The sequence below is a fragment of the Zootoca vivipara genome, chromosome 3 (assembly GCF_965207765.1).
Source record: "Zootoca vivipara chromosome 3, rZooViv2.hap1.1, whole genome shotgun sequence".
Classification (NCBI taxonomy): Eukaryota; Metazoa; Chordata; class Lepidosauria; order Squamata; family Lacertidae; genus Zootoca; species Zootoca vivipara.
The window spans coordinates 102,785,396-102,801,418 of record NC_142586.1 but is presented as its reverse complement, the minus strand read 5'-3'; the positions used below and the strand labels follow the sequence as shown (position 1 = coordinate 102,801,418).

Sequence of the window (16,023 nt, the reverse complement as noted above, 5' to 3'; positions counted from 1 at the left end):
ATTTAATAATAATAATAATAATAATAATAATAATAATAATAATAATAATAATAATAATTTATTATTTATACCCGGCCCATCTGGCTGGGTCTCCCCAGCCACTCTGGGCGGCTTCCAACAGAAGAATAAAACACAATAATCTATTAAACATTAAAAGCCTCCTTAAACAGGGCTGCCTTCAGATGTCTTCTAAAAGTCTGGTTGTTGTTTTCCTTTTTGACATCTGTCGGGAGGGCATTCCACAGGGTAGGCGCCACCACCGAGAAGGCCCTCTGCCTAGTTCCCTGCAACTTGGCTTCTCGCAACGAGGGAACCGCCAGAAGGCCCTCGGTGCTGGACCTCAGTGTCCGGGTAGAATGATTGAGGTGGAGACGCTCCTTCAGGTATACTGGACCGAGGCCATTTAGGGCTTTAAAGGTCAGCACCAACACTTTGAATTGTGCTCGGAAACGTACTGGGAGCCAATGTAGATCTTTCAAGACCAGTGTTATGTGGTCTCGGCGGCCGCTCCCAGTCACCAGTCTAGCTGCCGCATTCTGGATTAGTTGTAGTTTCCGAGTCACCTTCAAAGGTAGCCCCATGTAGAGCGCATTGCAGTAGTCCACGCGGGAGATAACTAGAACATGCACCACTCTGGCTAGACAGTCCGCAGGCAGGTATGGTCTCAGCCTGCGTACCAGATGGAGCTGATAGACAGCTGCCCTGGACACAGAATTGACCTGCGCCTCCATGGACAGCTGTGAGTCCAAAATGACTCCCAGGCTGCGCACCTGGTCTTTCAGGGGCACAGTTACCCCATTCAGAACCAGGGAATCCTCCACACCTGCCCGCCTCCTGTCCCCCACGAACAGTACTTCTGTCTTGTCAGGATTCAATCTCAATCTGTTAGCCGCCATCCATCCTCCAACCGCCTCCAGGCACTCCCTGCCCTCTGTTGCAAGGCTGCAGAATATGGGGGATGTGGCAATTCTTCTGGGTGCACTGCTGCAAATGAGGATTGCCCTGAATGTCACAGGCTTAGTTTGCCTTCCTGCAAAGGGAAGCTTGAAAATAGAACTAGTGTTATGCAGAAGGGAAATATATTTAGACACCCTGCGATGGTCACCAGCCATTTGGACCGTGATGTGGTTTGTTCTTCCGGCCTGTTCTTCGTGTTCATCTTTTGGGTGGACAGGAAATGATACTTTGCATTTTTTAAATTTTGACTGTTTGGGTTATTTTATCGTACCTTATTATTATTATTATTATTATTATTATTATTATTATTATTATTATTGTAAGTCACTTAACCTGGGTTAACCTGTTAACCTGGGTTCCTGGAAGCCAGGCTTGGCTAAAGGAACAGAAAGCAAAGGGTGGTTGGAAAGAAAAAGAGAGAGTTGCCTTCCTCATAGCTGGGAGTAATATGCGCAAGTGGCATTTTCAGTTCTTCTTAAAGAGACTTCTGGGTGGCACATGTAGAAGGAACTCCGATCAGAGTTCATAAGTGAGTCATCTGTGAGTCCAAGTGGCTGCTGTCAATTTCATGAGTTCAGGGTACAACTTACGAAAAGCCTGGCGTCAACTCCTTCGGTGTCTGCCTGCAAGAAATTAAACAGCAATTGCCTGGCTCAGTCACCCAGGTGAAACGGCCACACAGCTCCCTTTGAGTTCATTGATTTACTTACAACCGTAGCCTGCCCCTTCCGTAAGGCTTGAGGGGGGAGAACAAGAGCAGAAGACCCCAGCGTAACAGAATGAAACCTTGTTGCCTCACAAGTCCTTGGCAGACCTAACCCAAAGCATTGAGGGCCAGCCCAAACAGGTAGACCTCAAGATGCTTCTGAAAGGTGCTCAGGTGAGGAGAGGGGCGAGTTTCAGGTGCAAAGGGGTTCTGTATCTGGGACAGGCACAAGCAATGCCTCTCTTTGGCCCTTGCTCTCAGGAGCGGATACATAACGCTTTTTGCAAACATCCATTCCAGGTGGAACTGAGTGCATGGTGGGGAGAAACAAGGTGGTACTTGCTAGCTTGGCTTTCAACCTCCACATGCTCTAGGCGTCCTTTGTTTTCAAAGGCTGCCTATGCACATTCTGCCCTGGTCATCAGTATGGATCAGGATTGTATAGTTACTGGTGCCAGATTTTGGGAGGCCTCGAGCAAGAGGCCCCCTCCCATCTCCAAGCGGGCACAGCTATAAGATGATGGTAGTTTGCATGCAGAAGAACCCAGCTTCAGATGCATCCCTGGGAGAGGAACCTGTCTAAAACTGGAGAGCTGCTGCCAGTCCGTGTAGGCAGTACTGAGCTAAATGGTCTGACCTGGTGTCAGGCAGCTGCCTATTTTTTATGATACTGTGCAGAGAACACTTTGGATCTCCTTTCCCCAGAAGATCAGATGAGGTCCCTTCTTTTTAATGCTTTTCCTGGAAGCAGAAACCTTTCCGTTTGCCAAGTTGTTGAGCGCACTGGCTTAATGTGTGAAGGGTGTCTGTGTGTTTTCCTGTTGCTGTTCTTAAATGTTTAACTCTGGGTTTTATGGCGATGAGTTTAGGTTTTATTGCATGATGTCGCCTCTGGCTGGGATGGTGGCTGGAGGAAAAAAGCAACAGGGTTGGATCCTGCCCCTCCCGTGAATTCTGCCTTAACTATTTCAACTTTCCAAGAGCTTGTTGTACCGGTGAAACGCTCTGCAGTTTGAAAATGGCCAGAAGTTATCAAGCGAGGCACCGTCTGCTTAAGCATTTGACACATTTCACAGTAACGCTGAACGCATTTTATCTCGCTTCCCTTTGGCCATGCCATGTCAAATGAACAGAACTGTGTGGATGTTGGAGCGCAGCCAAATAGCTTTGGTATCTAAGCGGTTGGCGTTTAGGGTTTCTCAGAAGCCGCCCGGCTTCACAATAACAGTTTGTGCATCCCAGATTCCTAGGGTGTGTGTGTGGGCTGCCATCCTCCAAAGGGTTAAACAACTCTCATCCCGTTGATTTCTGGGGGGTGGTGGTGGAGGCAGCCTGCATATTAGGGCTGCAGCCCCTAATGTAGCTGTTGAATGCTGAAGCAGGGGGCGTTTGCTTGTTTATTTCGCCTGGACAAACGGGATACGAGGAACAACACTCTTGCCATCCGGCGTTTATGACCTCGAAAACACAAGGATGCTTCAATTATTTCGTTGTTGCCATTTCAACCCATGCTTCCTCCAATAAAAGAGCACAGAGCAGTGCAGAAGGTTCCCCCCATATCTTCACAACGACCCTGCGAGGTAGGTTAGGCTGAAAGCAGATAACCGGCCAACCGCAGCTGGACAGGGATTTTGAACTAAGTCTGCCTGCTCTGTTTAACATTCTGCTCTTTACATTATGCTGCAGGTGGCAATCCACATCCCATGGAAGCTGCTAGTTCAGGCAACAAAACACCTATGCATGTTCTGAGTGGCCGGGAGGAGACTGATTTGCTGCTGGTGGTGGGGAAAGGGGTGTTTGGAAAGCATGCTAGTGATTGTCAGAAAAGCAACAGGATTCTCTGGTTGGCAATAAGCTACAGAGGCACGACTTCATTAGTGTCCAGCCACATATTAAGAGAAGGTTAAGGGGTGATAGGATAGCCATGTTCAAATATATGAAAGGATGTCATATGGAGGAGGGAGAAAGATTGTTTTCTGCTGCTCCAGAGAAGCGGACACGGAGCAATGGATTCAAACTTCAAGAAAGAAGATTCCACCTAAACATTAGGAAGAACTTCCTGACAGTAAGAGCTGTTCGGCAGTGGAATTTGCTGCCAAGGAGTGTGGTGGAGTCTCCTTCTTTGGAGGTCTTTAAGCAGAGGCTTGACAGCCACATGTCAAGAATGCTTTGATGGTGTTTCCTGCTTGGCAGGGGGTTGGACTGGATGGCCCTTGTGGTCTCTTCCAACTCTATGATTCTATGATTTATACACAAACTCAAGTAACTGCCATCCTAACAGCGCTGTTTTGTTCTTTTCTTTATTAAAAAAAGATTTTTCAGGGGTGATTTTGACTGGGAGAACAACTTGTTCCCTCGATCCTTTCCTCACCCCTATCATTTTTTTGGCAGAAAACATTTTTTGAAAACAGAAAAATGGGGCAAGGCTGTAACTCAAGAGAAGGGCACGTGGGATGGTATTCAGCTCAGTTTTACTCTAAGTAGTCTCAATGAAATTAGTGGACCTAATAGACTCGTGGTCATTCATTTCAATGGGTCTACTCTGAGTACAACTTAATTGAATATCACCTGTGCTTTGCAAGCAGGCAGTTCCTGCTTCAGATTCTGGCAGCTCCTGGTTGGACTGGGAAGAAACTGTGGCCGTGACCCTGGAGAGCTGCTGCCAGTCAGTGTTAACAATATTAGCTCAATGGACCAAGAATATCTCAATGTAAAGGGATGAAAGGAATGGAAGAAGGCATCGTTTTCCATTCTTCCCTGTATTTGTCACATGCACCGCCGCTTCCATTCTGCTGCAGCCCATCTTCTGCCACAAACTATGTTGTTCATCTTGCTGCCCGCTTTGGTGAAATTATGCAACCCACTTAATTTCGTTGTTCCACTCCACTCATTTAAATGCAAAGGAAACTCGATGCAAATGGCAGGGGCCTTAAATTTAATGGTGTATTGTTTGCAGACCAAAAGCAACAGCAAGAGTAAATATTTGCTGGATTGATTTCCATTCTGGACATTGGATGAATAAGTGATTTCTGCTCTCGTTTCCGTCAGAATTCCTAAATAAATAAAATTAATTTTTGCACTAGCTAGGTTCTGTGCAGAACAGAGAATAACCCCAGCCAGAGATCTGTTGCAGAGCCACAAGATCTCATGGATTAGTGACCGAGCAACACTCTCCGAAGCTGCCATGATTGGCTAAAGCAGGTCACAAGGTCTCCTGGCTGGAAGCCACAAGCCCATTGCTCCCTGTTCTTTCCATGTCTGGTTGTAGACCTGGGGAAAGCCCCAGGATGCAGGCAGGAACCCAATGTCCGGGGCAATGCAGGGGTGCAGAGTCACATCCGCACAGCAGGCCGCCCTTTGTGATCATGCTACGCTTTTAAATAATTGTTTCATTCAGCTGAGGAAGTGCCCTTACATGCAGATAACTGGACAGCATCAGGATTTCCTCTTGTTCCTAAGAAAGGTCAGGGCATTTTGTTTTCCATATCTCATTTTGCACAGATGCATTCCTTCTAGTGCCGAAACATAAAAGCATCTGTGAGCCTGGTTATTGAGTTTCCTATGTGATATTTCCACAGTATCGGTTTAAGTAGCACCGGCTGCCTTCTGGAAACTCTAATAAGCTGCTTTTGTGAGTTGCGGTGGGTGGATCAGGAACAGGGTGATGCCTTTCCTTTCTTGATGTTGTCACGTCAGTGGTATTCGATGCTGCATTCCTGCTGAAACTCCGGAAATAGGTTGGAAAGTAATAATATTTTTAAAGAAACCCTATGACTTAATATTATATAACTGGCCACTTTACAGATACTATAAAAGAGCAGAATTTCTGAATTCGAGCGCATTCAAAATCCCCAAGGCAAGACCATTTTTAGAGATCTTAGCATTTGATACTCACAAAACCAGACCAGAATTACTAAGCTGTTGATGTTTTTAAAAGGCAGTGTGGTTTGGTTTCGTCCCTTTGCCTGGACCAAATGGCCTCAGGCACCTTTGGTGACACAAGAGCCATTAATGTGATGGCAAATGAAATACACCAAAAACAGAAAACAGCTGGTTTTATTTACTCTCCCCGTATTTGCCTGCCAGAGCATCTGGTAGCATCAATGGCTGCTTAATTTTCGTTTTCTGTCTGGTGGTGTGCGGCATTGACGTGAATAAAAAATAAAGATAAATGTGCCCTGCACAATGTACTTGCCTTGTTTTAATGATAATTTGAGAGGGGCAACGAAACAGAGAAAAATGGTTCTCCGCTGAGGGTGAGGGTAAGAATCATTGCCTTCGCGTTTATTTGGCTGCAGGTGGGAAATCACTTGGCTAAATAAAAAAACTAAATGTCTTTGCGAAAACAAACAAGCAGACACCCTGCACACAAAAAGATAGCATGTCAGGGATAAGGGTTCTAGTTTCTCCCTGCCGTGCTTATTTTCTAGGTACAGGGACCTGCATGTTTGTTTTCTCTCTGGACACATCTAGTGACATAAGCTCTCACTGTAACAACAACAACAACAACAACAACAACAACTTATTATTTATAATAAATTATCTGGCTGAGTTTCCCCAACCACTCTGGGCGGCTTCCAACAGAACATTAAAATGCAACAATCTATTAAACATTAAAAGCTTCCCTAAACAGGGCTGCCTTCAGATGTCTTCTAAAAGTCTGGTAGTTGTTTTTCTCTTTGACATCTGATGGAAGGGCGGGTGCTACTACCACAGGGTGGGTGCCACTACCGAGAAGGCCCTCTGCCTGGTTCCCTGTAACTTGGCTTCTCGTAGTGAGGGAACCGCCAGAAGGCCCTTGGCGCTGGACCTCAGTGTCACTATGAAGATTTGCAGCTCATTTTACGACTCAGGTGAGAGCTAGGCCTAGGCAGATTTAGGAATTACTAGTTGCTTTCCATTTTCACATGAGTAACACATGGAGATACTTTGATTTGACTCCAAATGTGTTTCTGAAGCCTCTCTTCCTCTCGCCTTGGGCATTTGCTGTAACTCTGTGGAAGGGAGCCATTCCTTGCTGTTCAACATGCTTATTTTCTGTGGTGAGAGGGCGGCCTTGCCACTTCTCTCCTTGCAATATTACGCAGGGCTGCTGGCAGATAATTGTGCCTGTAGCTTTGGAACTCCTTGCTGAATCATCTTTGCCTTGACCATTTTTGTTCTTCATTTCAGGTGAAGGATGCTTTTGCACCAAGCAATGCCTCTGCGTTGGTTTTCAACGCTTCTGTGCCTCCTTATCTGTACCGTATTCAGAATCTGGGGGCCCTGAAGGACTATAACATCTCTGTTTCTTGTATGAACGAAGTAGGCTGGTCTGGCTTCAGCCCGTGGATAATTGCCAACACAACAGAAGGAGGTAAGTAAAACAAACAACGCAATGCTATCCCAGTGAATACAGTAGCCCTTGATAGCAGTATCATGTTTGTGTGTCTTTCCGATTCCTCTTAAGAGCTTAGGAACGTTTGCTCCCATTTTTCTCCTCCTAACAACCCTGTGAGGTAGATTAGGCTGAAATATTGCCGCTAGTCCAAGGTCATCTAGTGAGCTTCATGGCCAAATAGCGGTTTTAACTCAGTTTTCCCCAGCTGAAGTTCATACAAGGTTCTTTGGTTTGGCTGTGCTAAAGCTCTGCCCCGTATTTACAGCATTGCATTCAAGAACACTCCTATCAAGTTTCCACATTCAACTTTATATTACAGGGACATCCTACTCCCAAGAGACTACGATCTACTTCCAGAAAAAAATCTGGCAGTAAAAACTGGTGTGTGTGTGTGTGTGTGTGTCATTTTTTTAGGGGGGCAGACTGAAGTTGTTGGGCTTTATTTAGGGGAGAAAATCTTTCCTTAGGTGGGGCTTCTCAATTGAGAAGAATAGCAATAAATAGCATGACAACAATGCAGCCACTAGCAGGCAAACGCAACGCTACAGCAGACAAAGGAGCACCCATTAAACGTGACGCACGGAAAGACCGAGGGGGCAGAGACATGATTCAAAACAATGTGAGCGGTAAGGATCCCGCGATCGACCACGGTCACCCGGGGATCGACCTGTCGATCGCGGTCGACCAGTTGGACCCCCCTGCTATATTCGTATATATTGCAAACCATACCCTATTCTGTGCTACCGTATGATTATCCAAGATATTTCCAGGTTGCACTTTTTACCCGAAGTAATAGTACATGTCATTCCTAACTTGTTGCAGCAGGATCCAGAATCTCTTCCCCCTCCCCGCCCCCTACACAAGGTAATGCTTTTGTTGATAGGAAATTTATCATTATTTTGCCCCTACTGGGCCCAGTATACTGTCAATTAGGATAGTGGCTGCTGCATGGGAATGTAGTTGGGCGAATGTTGTGGGCACCTATTGGACTGTGGCAGTGACATCACTGATGATGAGCAACGCACACACACACACACACACACACACACCCTGCTCTCGTATCTCTGCCGTTTTCTTAGCAGATGGGTATTCACTTTCTGTGTCACTCAAGCAATGCATGTAGCCCTTAAAAAAAAAAAAGAGTGGAAGATGCTACATACATACCCTGTCCCTACATACCCTGTGCCTATCTTGTGATCTACTTGCACTTGTTTTTGTCTTGTTCTCTGAATGCTGTGTGCTCCCACCCATACAATTCTGCAGCTCACATCTCCCCGAAGTCATCAAAATGGGGAAATGGCCATCCTTCTGTTTATCCACTGTGTGTTTTTCAGCTCCCTCTGCTCCGCCTGGGAATGTCACGCTCTCCGTCAACGAGTCCAGCTCTTCTGTGATTGTCACGTGGATAAAACCTCCCTCTGCACAGATGAATGGTGAACTTCAAGGCTACAGCATCTCTCATGTGTGGCAGAATTCAGAGGTGTTTGTAAGTATTGAAACAATGGCCTCATTCACATGTCACCCTAAACAATGGTTAATGATAGCCAAGCTTTTGAGACCAACAGGAAACCTTGGTTTGCCAAGCATGTTTGAATTGTATTTTATAAACCATAGATAAGTAGTAAGGCTGGGCCCAATGATTAACGATGGTTTGCTAAACCATGGTTTATAAACTATGGGTTAGTGTTACATGCAAACCAGGCCAGTGAACAACCCAGGTTCCTATTAACCAGAGTTTTTTTGAACACTGATTAAGGGAAATACAGGCACTGATGTATCGCGTAAATGCAGCTAAGGCAGAGTGGTGAATTTGCTCAGGGAAGGGGACATGCCTTCTCCAAATGACCCCAGATATTTAGCAGCAGTTAAGAGATTGAGGTGGCAGTCCTACATCCACTTACCTCATAGCTAGTCCTGCTGAACGCAGTAAGAACGTATTTCTAAGTAGACATGCGCAGGATTGCACCGTGAGGCTCTTAAGTCTGCACTGCTCCAGACTTGGCATTCATCCTATATCCCTGGCTTTATGAATGAGATAAGAAGATTTGGCCCTAAAATCTTCAGCTGCTTGTAGCTTAAAAGGATGTTTGGGAAAACCCTGCAATCTCATACTTTGAAGCCTTTTGTGTTTGCTTATGAGAGCATTGCAAAAAGCCTGTTGAACTTAGAGACCTTGTTGAGTGAGGAGTCTTACTCACAGCAAGCCTCACTCAGCCCTCCCAGCCTCTGAGCAGGTAGAAAACGGCAGTGAAGTCCCCACTTTTATCTGAAATGTGGTGGCCTACATCAGAAAAATTGTGGCATCACAAGTCCCATGAGGAAGGAAAAAAGAAAACAAGAAGTTTATACTTGTGATAGAAGCATGATCCAAAACAGATCCTGATTCCTAGTTTAGGTTTCCACTGAGTTGATTTTATTTATATTAGATTGGCTTTTTGAGTCCAAAATTGAGGTACTGAAAAGAAACTGCACCGCGGCTCACCAAAATCCTATGCATGCCTACGCTGAAATAAGCACTGTTGTGTTTATTGGGGCTTGCGCTCAGGTCAGGGCGCAAATGTTTTCGTTGTTTTCAAATCTCCCATGGAGGGGGGGGGGATGTGATTCATGCTTGTTTTCTGGACGACTAGAGTTTTCTGTTCCTTTTTTAAATGTTTTTGGGATTTAGAAATCAAAGGGCTCAAACTAACTGAAATCAGCAAAGTGATAATATGGTCTTGTGACTAGTCTAGGGTGGAGACGCAAACTCATCAACTTGTCTTAACTAAAGGTCACTTCCTTCTTCCTTCATCCTCAGAGAAGGAAGGCGTAAATCTTAGCATCTTGCTTCTCCAGAAAAATGCTGGATGCCAGAACTTTTAATATCTAGGCAGTTCACATTCTGCATGTGCCTTCAGCTTCTCAGATGTAATAAAACACACTCCATTGTTTGCTCTTGAACATTCCTAAGTACGACAGTAAATCATTTGTCAGGCTGTAAGTTCTTAATGAAGCCCTTTCAAAAGACAAGTGGCTTCTAGCAACAGATTTATTGTGCAGCAAAAGTTGCTTAGGCAAGAGTTAAATACACTTGAAAGATGGTGCAAATGTGTACTGCTCCTGATCTTAGGAGACTGGGAACATGGGATCGCCTGTCCCATTTCTTCAGCCACCTTCTCTTTTGGGGGGCCCTGACTTCTGCTTGTCTCAACAGTGATTGTAAGCCTCATATCAGGAAAGATGATAACCATTTTTTATGCTTCTCCGGTTCCCTCTTAACCAGGGGTTGCTAACTAGATTCGAACCCTGGCTAAGAGAGAATGAGTCAGTTTGCATATGACGCTAAACCAAACCATGGTTCAGTGTGGACACGTGAGCATGCAGGCTTCGGCAATGCTGGGAGAGTTCATTTCTAAAAGAAATTTGTTCAAGTTCCTTATTCAAGGAACTAGTTCCAGTTAAGTTTGTCCTTTTACAAATGATCTAGTTCATAAAAAGTTCATCCTCAGCCCAAAACAGTTCAGAATGTTACAAGCTGCTTGTGTAGAAATATAAGGTCAAAAAGTAAATCGGAGGCAACAGACTGGTAACAAGATGTCAACAGGTAAAGCTTACCCCAAGGTTGTATTTCCCTACTGCAGAAGACTTAACCTACTAAATTTGTGCCAGCTATAGAGCTGCTAGAGGCACAAAGCATAATTTGCTTGCTTTCTGTACTTGTATTTCTGAGAGTGAATCTCTTCAACAAGGATATAGGAAATGCCTTATATTCCTTCCTTCTGATTGCTTAGCAACAGTGACTAAGCATCCTCAGCAACAGCAACACCTCTGTATCTGCCCAATAAGCCTTAGATCGTCTCCTCCATATTCTTAACTTTTATAAATTCTGGTTGATGCTAAGAGCCTGTGCCTCCCGGTTGGGGTGGGTTGGAGGAGAATAAACATGCAGATAAATTAGAAATCATTCAAAGTTCTGCCCCCCAAAATAAATATTTGTTGTTTAGTCGTTTAGTCGTGTCCGACTCTTCGTGACCCCATGGACCATAGCACGCCAGGCACTCCTGTCTTGCACTGCCTCCCGCAGTTTGGTCAAACTCATGTTCGTAGCTTCGAGAACACTGTCCAACCATCTCGTCCTCTGTCGTCCCCTTCTCCTTGTGCCCTCCATCTTTCCCAGCATTAAGGTCTTTTACATTTAGTTCACCTGGCAATTATGGGAACTACTTTCGGGTATAGTTCAGAGGTTTTTGATCTAGTTCAGTGGACTTTTGTTTATGTGAACTAGTTTGTGGCAAATACTGGACTTCCGGAAATAAGACTGTGGCTGCCTCATTCCTTCCCTCCTTGTTGCTGCTATCCCCAGTTAAGCCATGTTTCGGCTTAGTGTGTCATCCGTACCCCAACTTGGGGTTTGTCTCCTCCAGATCAGTGCCGGATGTACGTATAAGCTAAACAAGCTATAGCTTAGGGCCCCATTTAAAGGAAAAAACCAACTGGGTGTACATTTCCAAAATATAAGATAAAAAACAAATAAAATAAAACCTACATACAGGAACAGTGTTTTGTGTTATGTAGACACCTATGATGTAAGTAATGGCCTGCTAGCCATGTCCCGAAAATATCACTGGTTTGCTCATTTCTATATATAGATTGCCTACATTCTACATGGACTGGTTGCATGGCATGGCTTTATATACCTATTAGGTCCATAAATTACCATATAGCATCACCTTGCCGACAAAGGTCCGTATAGTTAAAGCTATGGTTTCCCCAGTAGAGATGCATGGGAAGTGAGAGCTGGACCATAAAGAAGGCTGATTGCTGAAGAATTGATGCTTTTGAATTATGGTGCTGGAGGAGACTCTTGAGAGTCCCATGGACTGCAAGAAGATCAAACCTATCCATTCTGAAGGAAATCAGCCCTGAGTGCTCACTGGACGGACAGATCCTGAAGCTGAGGCTCCAATACTTTGGCCACCTCATGAGAAGAGAAGACTCCCTGGAAAAGAAAGGTGGAGGGCACAAGGAGAAAGGTGGAGGGAAAGGTGGAGGGCACAAGGAGAAGGGGACGACAGAGGATGAGATGGTTGAACAGTGTTCTCGAAGCTACGAACATGAGTCTGACCAAACTGTGGGAGGCAGTGGAAGACAGGAGTGCCTGGCGTGTTCTGGTCCATGGGGTCATGAAGAGTCGGACACAACTAAATGACTAAACGACTCAACAACAACAACAACAACAACATATTCAACACAAAAACAGCGACAATTTGTTGTTGACAAAGGACAGTTGGACATATAAAGGGCCCCAGTAGCTTAGGGCCTCATCAAACCTAAATCTGGTCCTGCTCCAGATAGACCACAAGCTGTAAACCAAGAACAAACCTTGGCTATATAAAGGGGTATATAAACAGATTTTACTTGTGACCCACCATCACCACCCTTTGCTCCCTGTTAACCAGTATCCAATCCCTCCTTTGTTAAAGCTTCTCCATTTTGAGGTGGTGTGTGTGCTAATCGGTCTATTAACGAACAGCTTAGAGCCTTAATCATTTCATAATTTTGCCTAGTTCCTGTTTACACAGTCCTTTGATACAGCCTTATTCAGTTGAAGCTGTACTACCGTAACGCATTGCCTTAGGAAGACACTGAGTGTTACATGCCAGCCTGCCAGCTGGACTGTGAATCACAGAAGAAATTATTTTTTGTGTGTTTTGGTTTTCAGTAGCGGTTCACCAGGAAGCAGGACCTATCATTCTTTCAGCTGTTCAGCTGACTCACTGGATGTCCAGGAAATAACAGGGAATTTACGGGAAAGGGTATCTCTTGTGTCAAATCAGATATGCTAGCGTTATTGGAGAGATATCTGGCTGGGATGCCGCTGCGTCACTTAAGCTTATTAAAACAATTTGCTTTGCTCCTGCATAAAGCTGCTTTAGCTGCAAGTGCCCAAATGCCCATTTTGTCTTTGGAGGAATTCTAGCTACAAGCATGGCATCTAAGATCAAAAATGGCACCTTGTATGTCTGCTGCATTCCCATGTACATAACCAAATACCACAAGTGTTAAGAGAATGCCTAGTTGTCAGAATTATTATTTTCATTAATGGCAATACTGCTTTAAACACAGGTACAGTGGTGCCTCGCAAGATGAATTTAATTCGTTCCGCGAGTCAATTCGTTTTGTGAAAAATTCGTCTTGCAAATCACAGTTTCCCATAGGAATGCACTGAAATTTCTTTTTTTGCCCGTAGGAACGCATTAATTAAATTTCAATGCATTCCTATGGGAAACCACGATTCGCAAGACGATTTTTTCACAAAACAAATTTGTCTTGCGAGTCACCATCAGATCGCAAGCCGCATTCGTCTTGCGAAAAATTCGTCTTGCAGGGCATTCGTCTTGCGAGGTACCACTGTAATTTCCATACCATTAGTAAATGCTCAAGAATATCTTAAGGCTGTAGTCCTACGCATGTTTACTTAGAAATAAGTCTCATTTTTGTTTAATCGGGCTTATTCTCAAGCTAGTGGACACAAGATTGCACCCTGATGCTTTGTATCAAATGTTCATGGGCAAATATGTGAGATGAGGTTGGCTTTGGGTTCCCGAGATTCCTGAAGCCCATTTATTTTGCCTGTTCTCTGTTCCTTGTATAGTAGCTGGTTTGGCCCAATTGTTTGTCTCCTAAGTGGCACTTTTAAATTATATTTATTGATACTTGTCCAAAGATATACAAAAGTTCATATCCAATAGAAAGTATCTTTTCATAATACACTGAAATAAAAGAGATGTTTAATCTAAAAAGGAACGGAGGTGGAAAGAAGAAGAAAAGAGTAAAAAGGGAAATAAAGGAGGGAAGGAAGAACGAAAGAAGAGAGAGATGAAAAAAAGAATAAAGAAAGATAAAAAGATTTCCGGTTCTTTGTCCTGCAGCTAAATATCGTATTCACTCATTAACCTCCAACCACTCTATCTTCCATAAACCAATATTTTTTCAGTCTTCAAAGCCAGATATTCCAAGTTCATTTTCTCTTTCACACAAAAAACCCATAAAAAGTTTACAGTCCTTAATAAATGCTAGTCATGATTTTTCTCTAATTAAACACATTAACTTTGTCTTTTAAGTGGCACTTCTTCCTGGGAACATTCCTGTGGCTTTGCAAATTCAGAAAGGAGTGGGAAAAGGCCGAGCACAGGGAGAGAAAGCAAGGAATTTTACAAACCATTCCCATCCTCGGCTTTCTTTTAGCACTCCAGTTTGGGAAGTTTTTTGTTCGTCCCCTTGACTATTTGGCTCTGTCTGTAAGGAGGACAGGTTTGCAATGACGGGGCTTGATGGTCCGCAGCTGGAAGCTTATAGAACTGGGTAAAATTTACGTTGAGTTTTGACTCTGGCGGTAGTAAGAGCATTTACAAAGAAATGCTGGCCAGCTACGATCCCGTGCTTGGAGTGCTACCTTCACAGAAACTGTAGCTCCCCATGAATCAATAGCTGTTCTCTTGACATGAGCGCTGCCTGTTTATGTTCAGCAAACAAGCATGAAATCTAATCTGTTGGATGGGGATAAATCTTGGTTTTCAGCTAATTATTTAGTCTAATGGGAGGAAATGGGTCTACAAAGGGGGAAAGTCTTTTCCCATGAATTCCTCTGCGTTTTAAAGAACTTCTCCCCCTTTGCAGCAGAATCTCTCTTCGCGTACCGGTAAAGATTCCAGCGCCATTCACATTCCAATCGTGGCCATCAATGCAACCTGCATGGTGCGAGTAGCTGCCATTACAAATGGCGGAGTGGGGCCATTCAGTGATCCAGTGGCTGTTTTTATTCCAGGGAATGGTGAGTTGGACTAATGTAGCGCAATAATGAGCTAAGGGACTCTTGCAGCCTGGCAGTATCTTCAGGTGGAATTCAGTCACCTAGATGGCTTTAAAAAAGAAGATTGGGCGAATGAACAAAGGACAAGGCTGTTCTCTGCCTCCACGGTCAGAGGCAGCGAGGCTTCTGAATTCCAGTTTCTGGAAGCCACAGGAGGGGAGAGTTTTCTTGTGCTTGGGCCCTGCTTGAGGGTTTCTCACAGGCCATTGTGAGAACAGGATGCTGGCCTAGATGGGCCATTGGCCTGATCCAGCAAGCCCATCTTTATGTTCTTATCATAACCTGGCAAATTCAAGGGTGTGCAATGAAAGTTTATTTGGAGCTGTTGCGCAACACACATGCTTGCCACCCCCAAATCAGACTTTTTGCAATAAGCAAAGTGTTGGAGAAATGCAGTGGAAGGTGTGAGACAACTTTTGTTGTTGTTGTAAAAAAAAATACTTTTCAAGTTTATATATTTCACTAATTTTATACATTTCCTTAATTTTACAATCATTTTGACATTTCAAAACTTGACTTCCCTCCCCCTCTTTCTGCGGTTTGTTAAATTTATTTTTAATATCTTCTGCATATCCAAACTAATCTAATTTGCTCATTTATTCATCTTCTTTAAATATATACTCTTATAAAACTGCAGGTTATCACAATAATCCTGCCAATGTTTTTATCTGTTTACAGTTTATCTGTAAATATTCAATAAACCACTTCCATTCTTTTATTTAAAAAAGTTTGTTATCTTGATTTCTCATTCTTCGCTGTTTCTGCATATTCCATAAGTTTTTGTATCCATTCTTCCTTTGCTGGGACTTCTGCTTCTTTCCATTTTGGGGCAAGTAACATTCTTGCCGCTGTGGTGTGAGATAGCTTTTGAATGACATAATGTTGCTCAGCATTCCTGCAAACAAATCAGGGCTCATGCCGTGTAAATACTCTACTATGATTCTGTGATTGAACCAAGAGATGTGTATTGCAATATAGTCTCATCTTGAACCAGTTCAGAACAGGCAAATCTAGTGAAGCCATCCACTTGCACCTACTTTGAACATATTTGAAATCTTGTTGTGAATCTCCCTCATAAACAGCTCCCCAGGACCCCGACCCCAAACTGTCTTCTTCTTCCTCTTCCTC

At 44.0% G+C, this 16,023-nt stretch overlaps 1 protein-coding gene across 1 annotated transcript in view; it reads left to right on the top strand.

The window, feature by feature from the left end:
* MERTK (MER proto-oncogene, tyrosine kinase) overlaps window positions 1–16,023 on the top strand; it is a 52,405-nt gene that overhangs the window by 17,220 nt on the left and 19,162 nt on the right. The window contains exons 7-9 of the mRNA XM_035111109.3: window positions 6,836–7,019; window positions 8,378–8,529; window positions 14,703–14,856. Coding sequence (XP_034967000.3) covers window positions 6,836–7,019; window positions 8,378–8,529; window positions 14,703–14,856 — 490 coding nt within the window. The remainder of the gene's footprint in view (window positions 1–6,835; window positions 7,020–8,377; window positions 8,530–14,702; window positions 14,857–16,023) is intronic.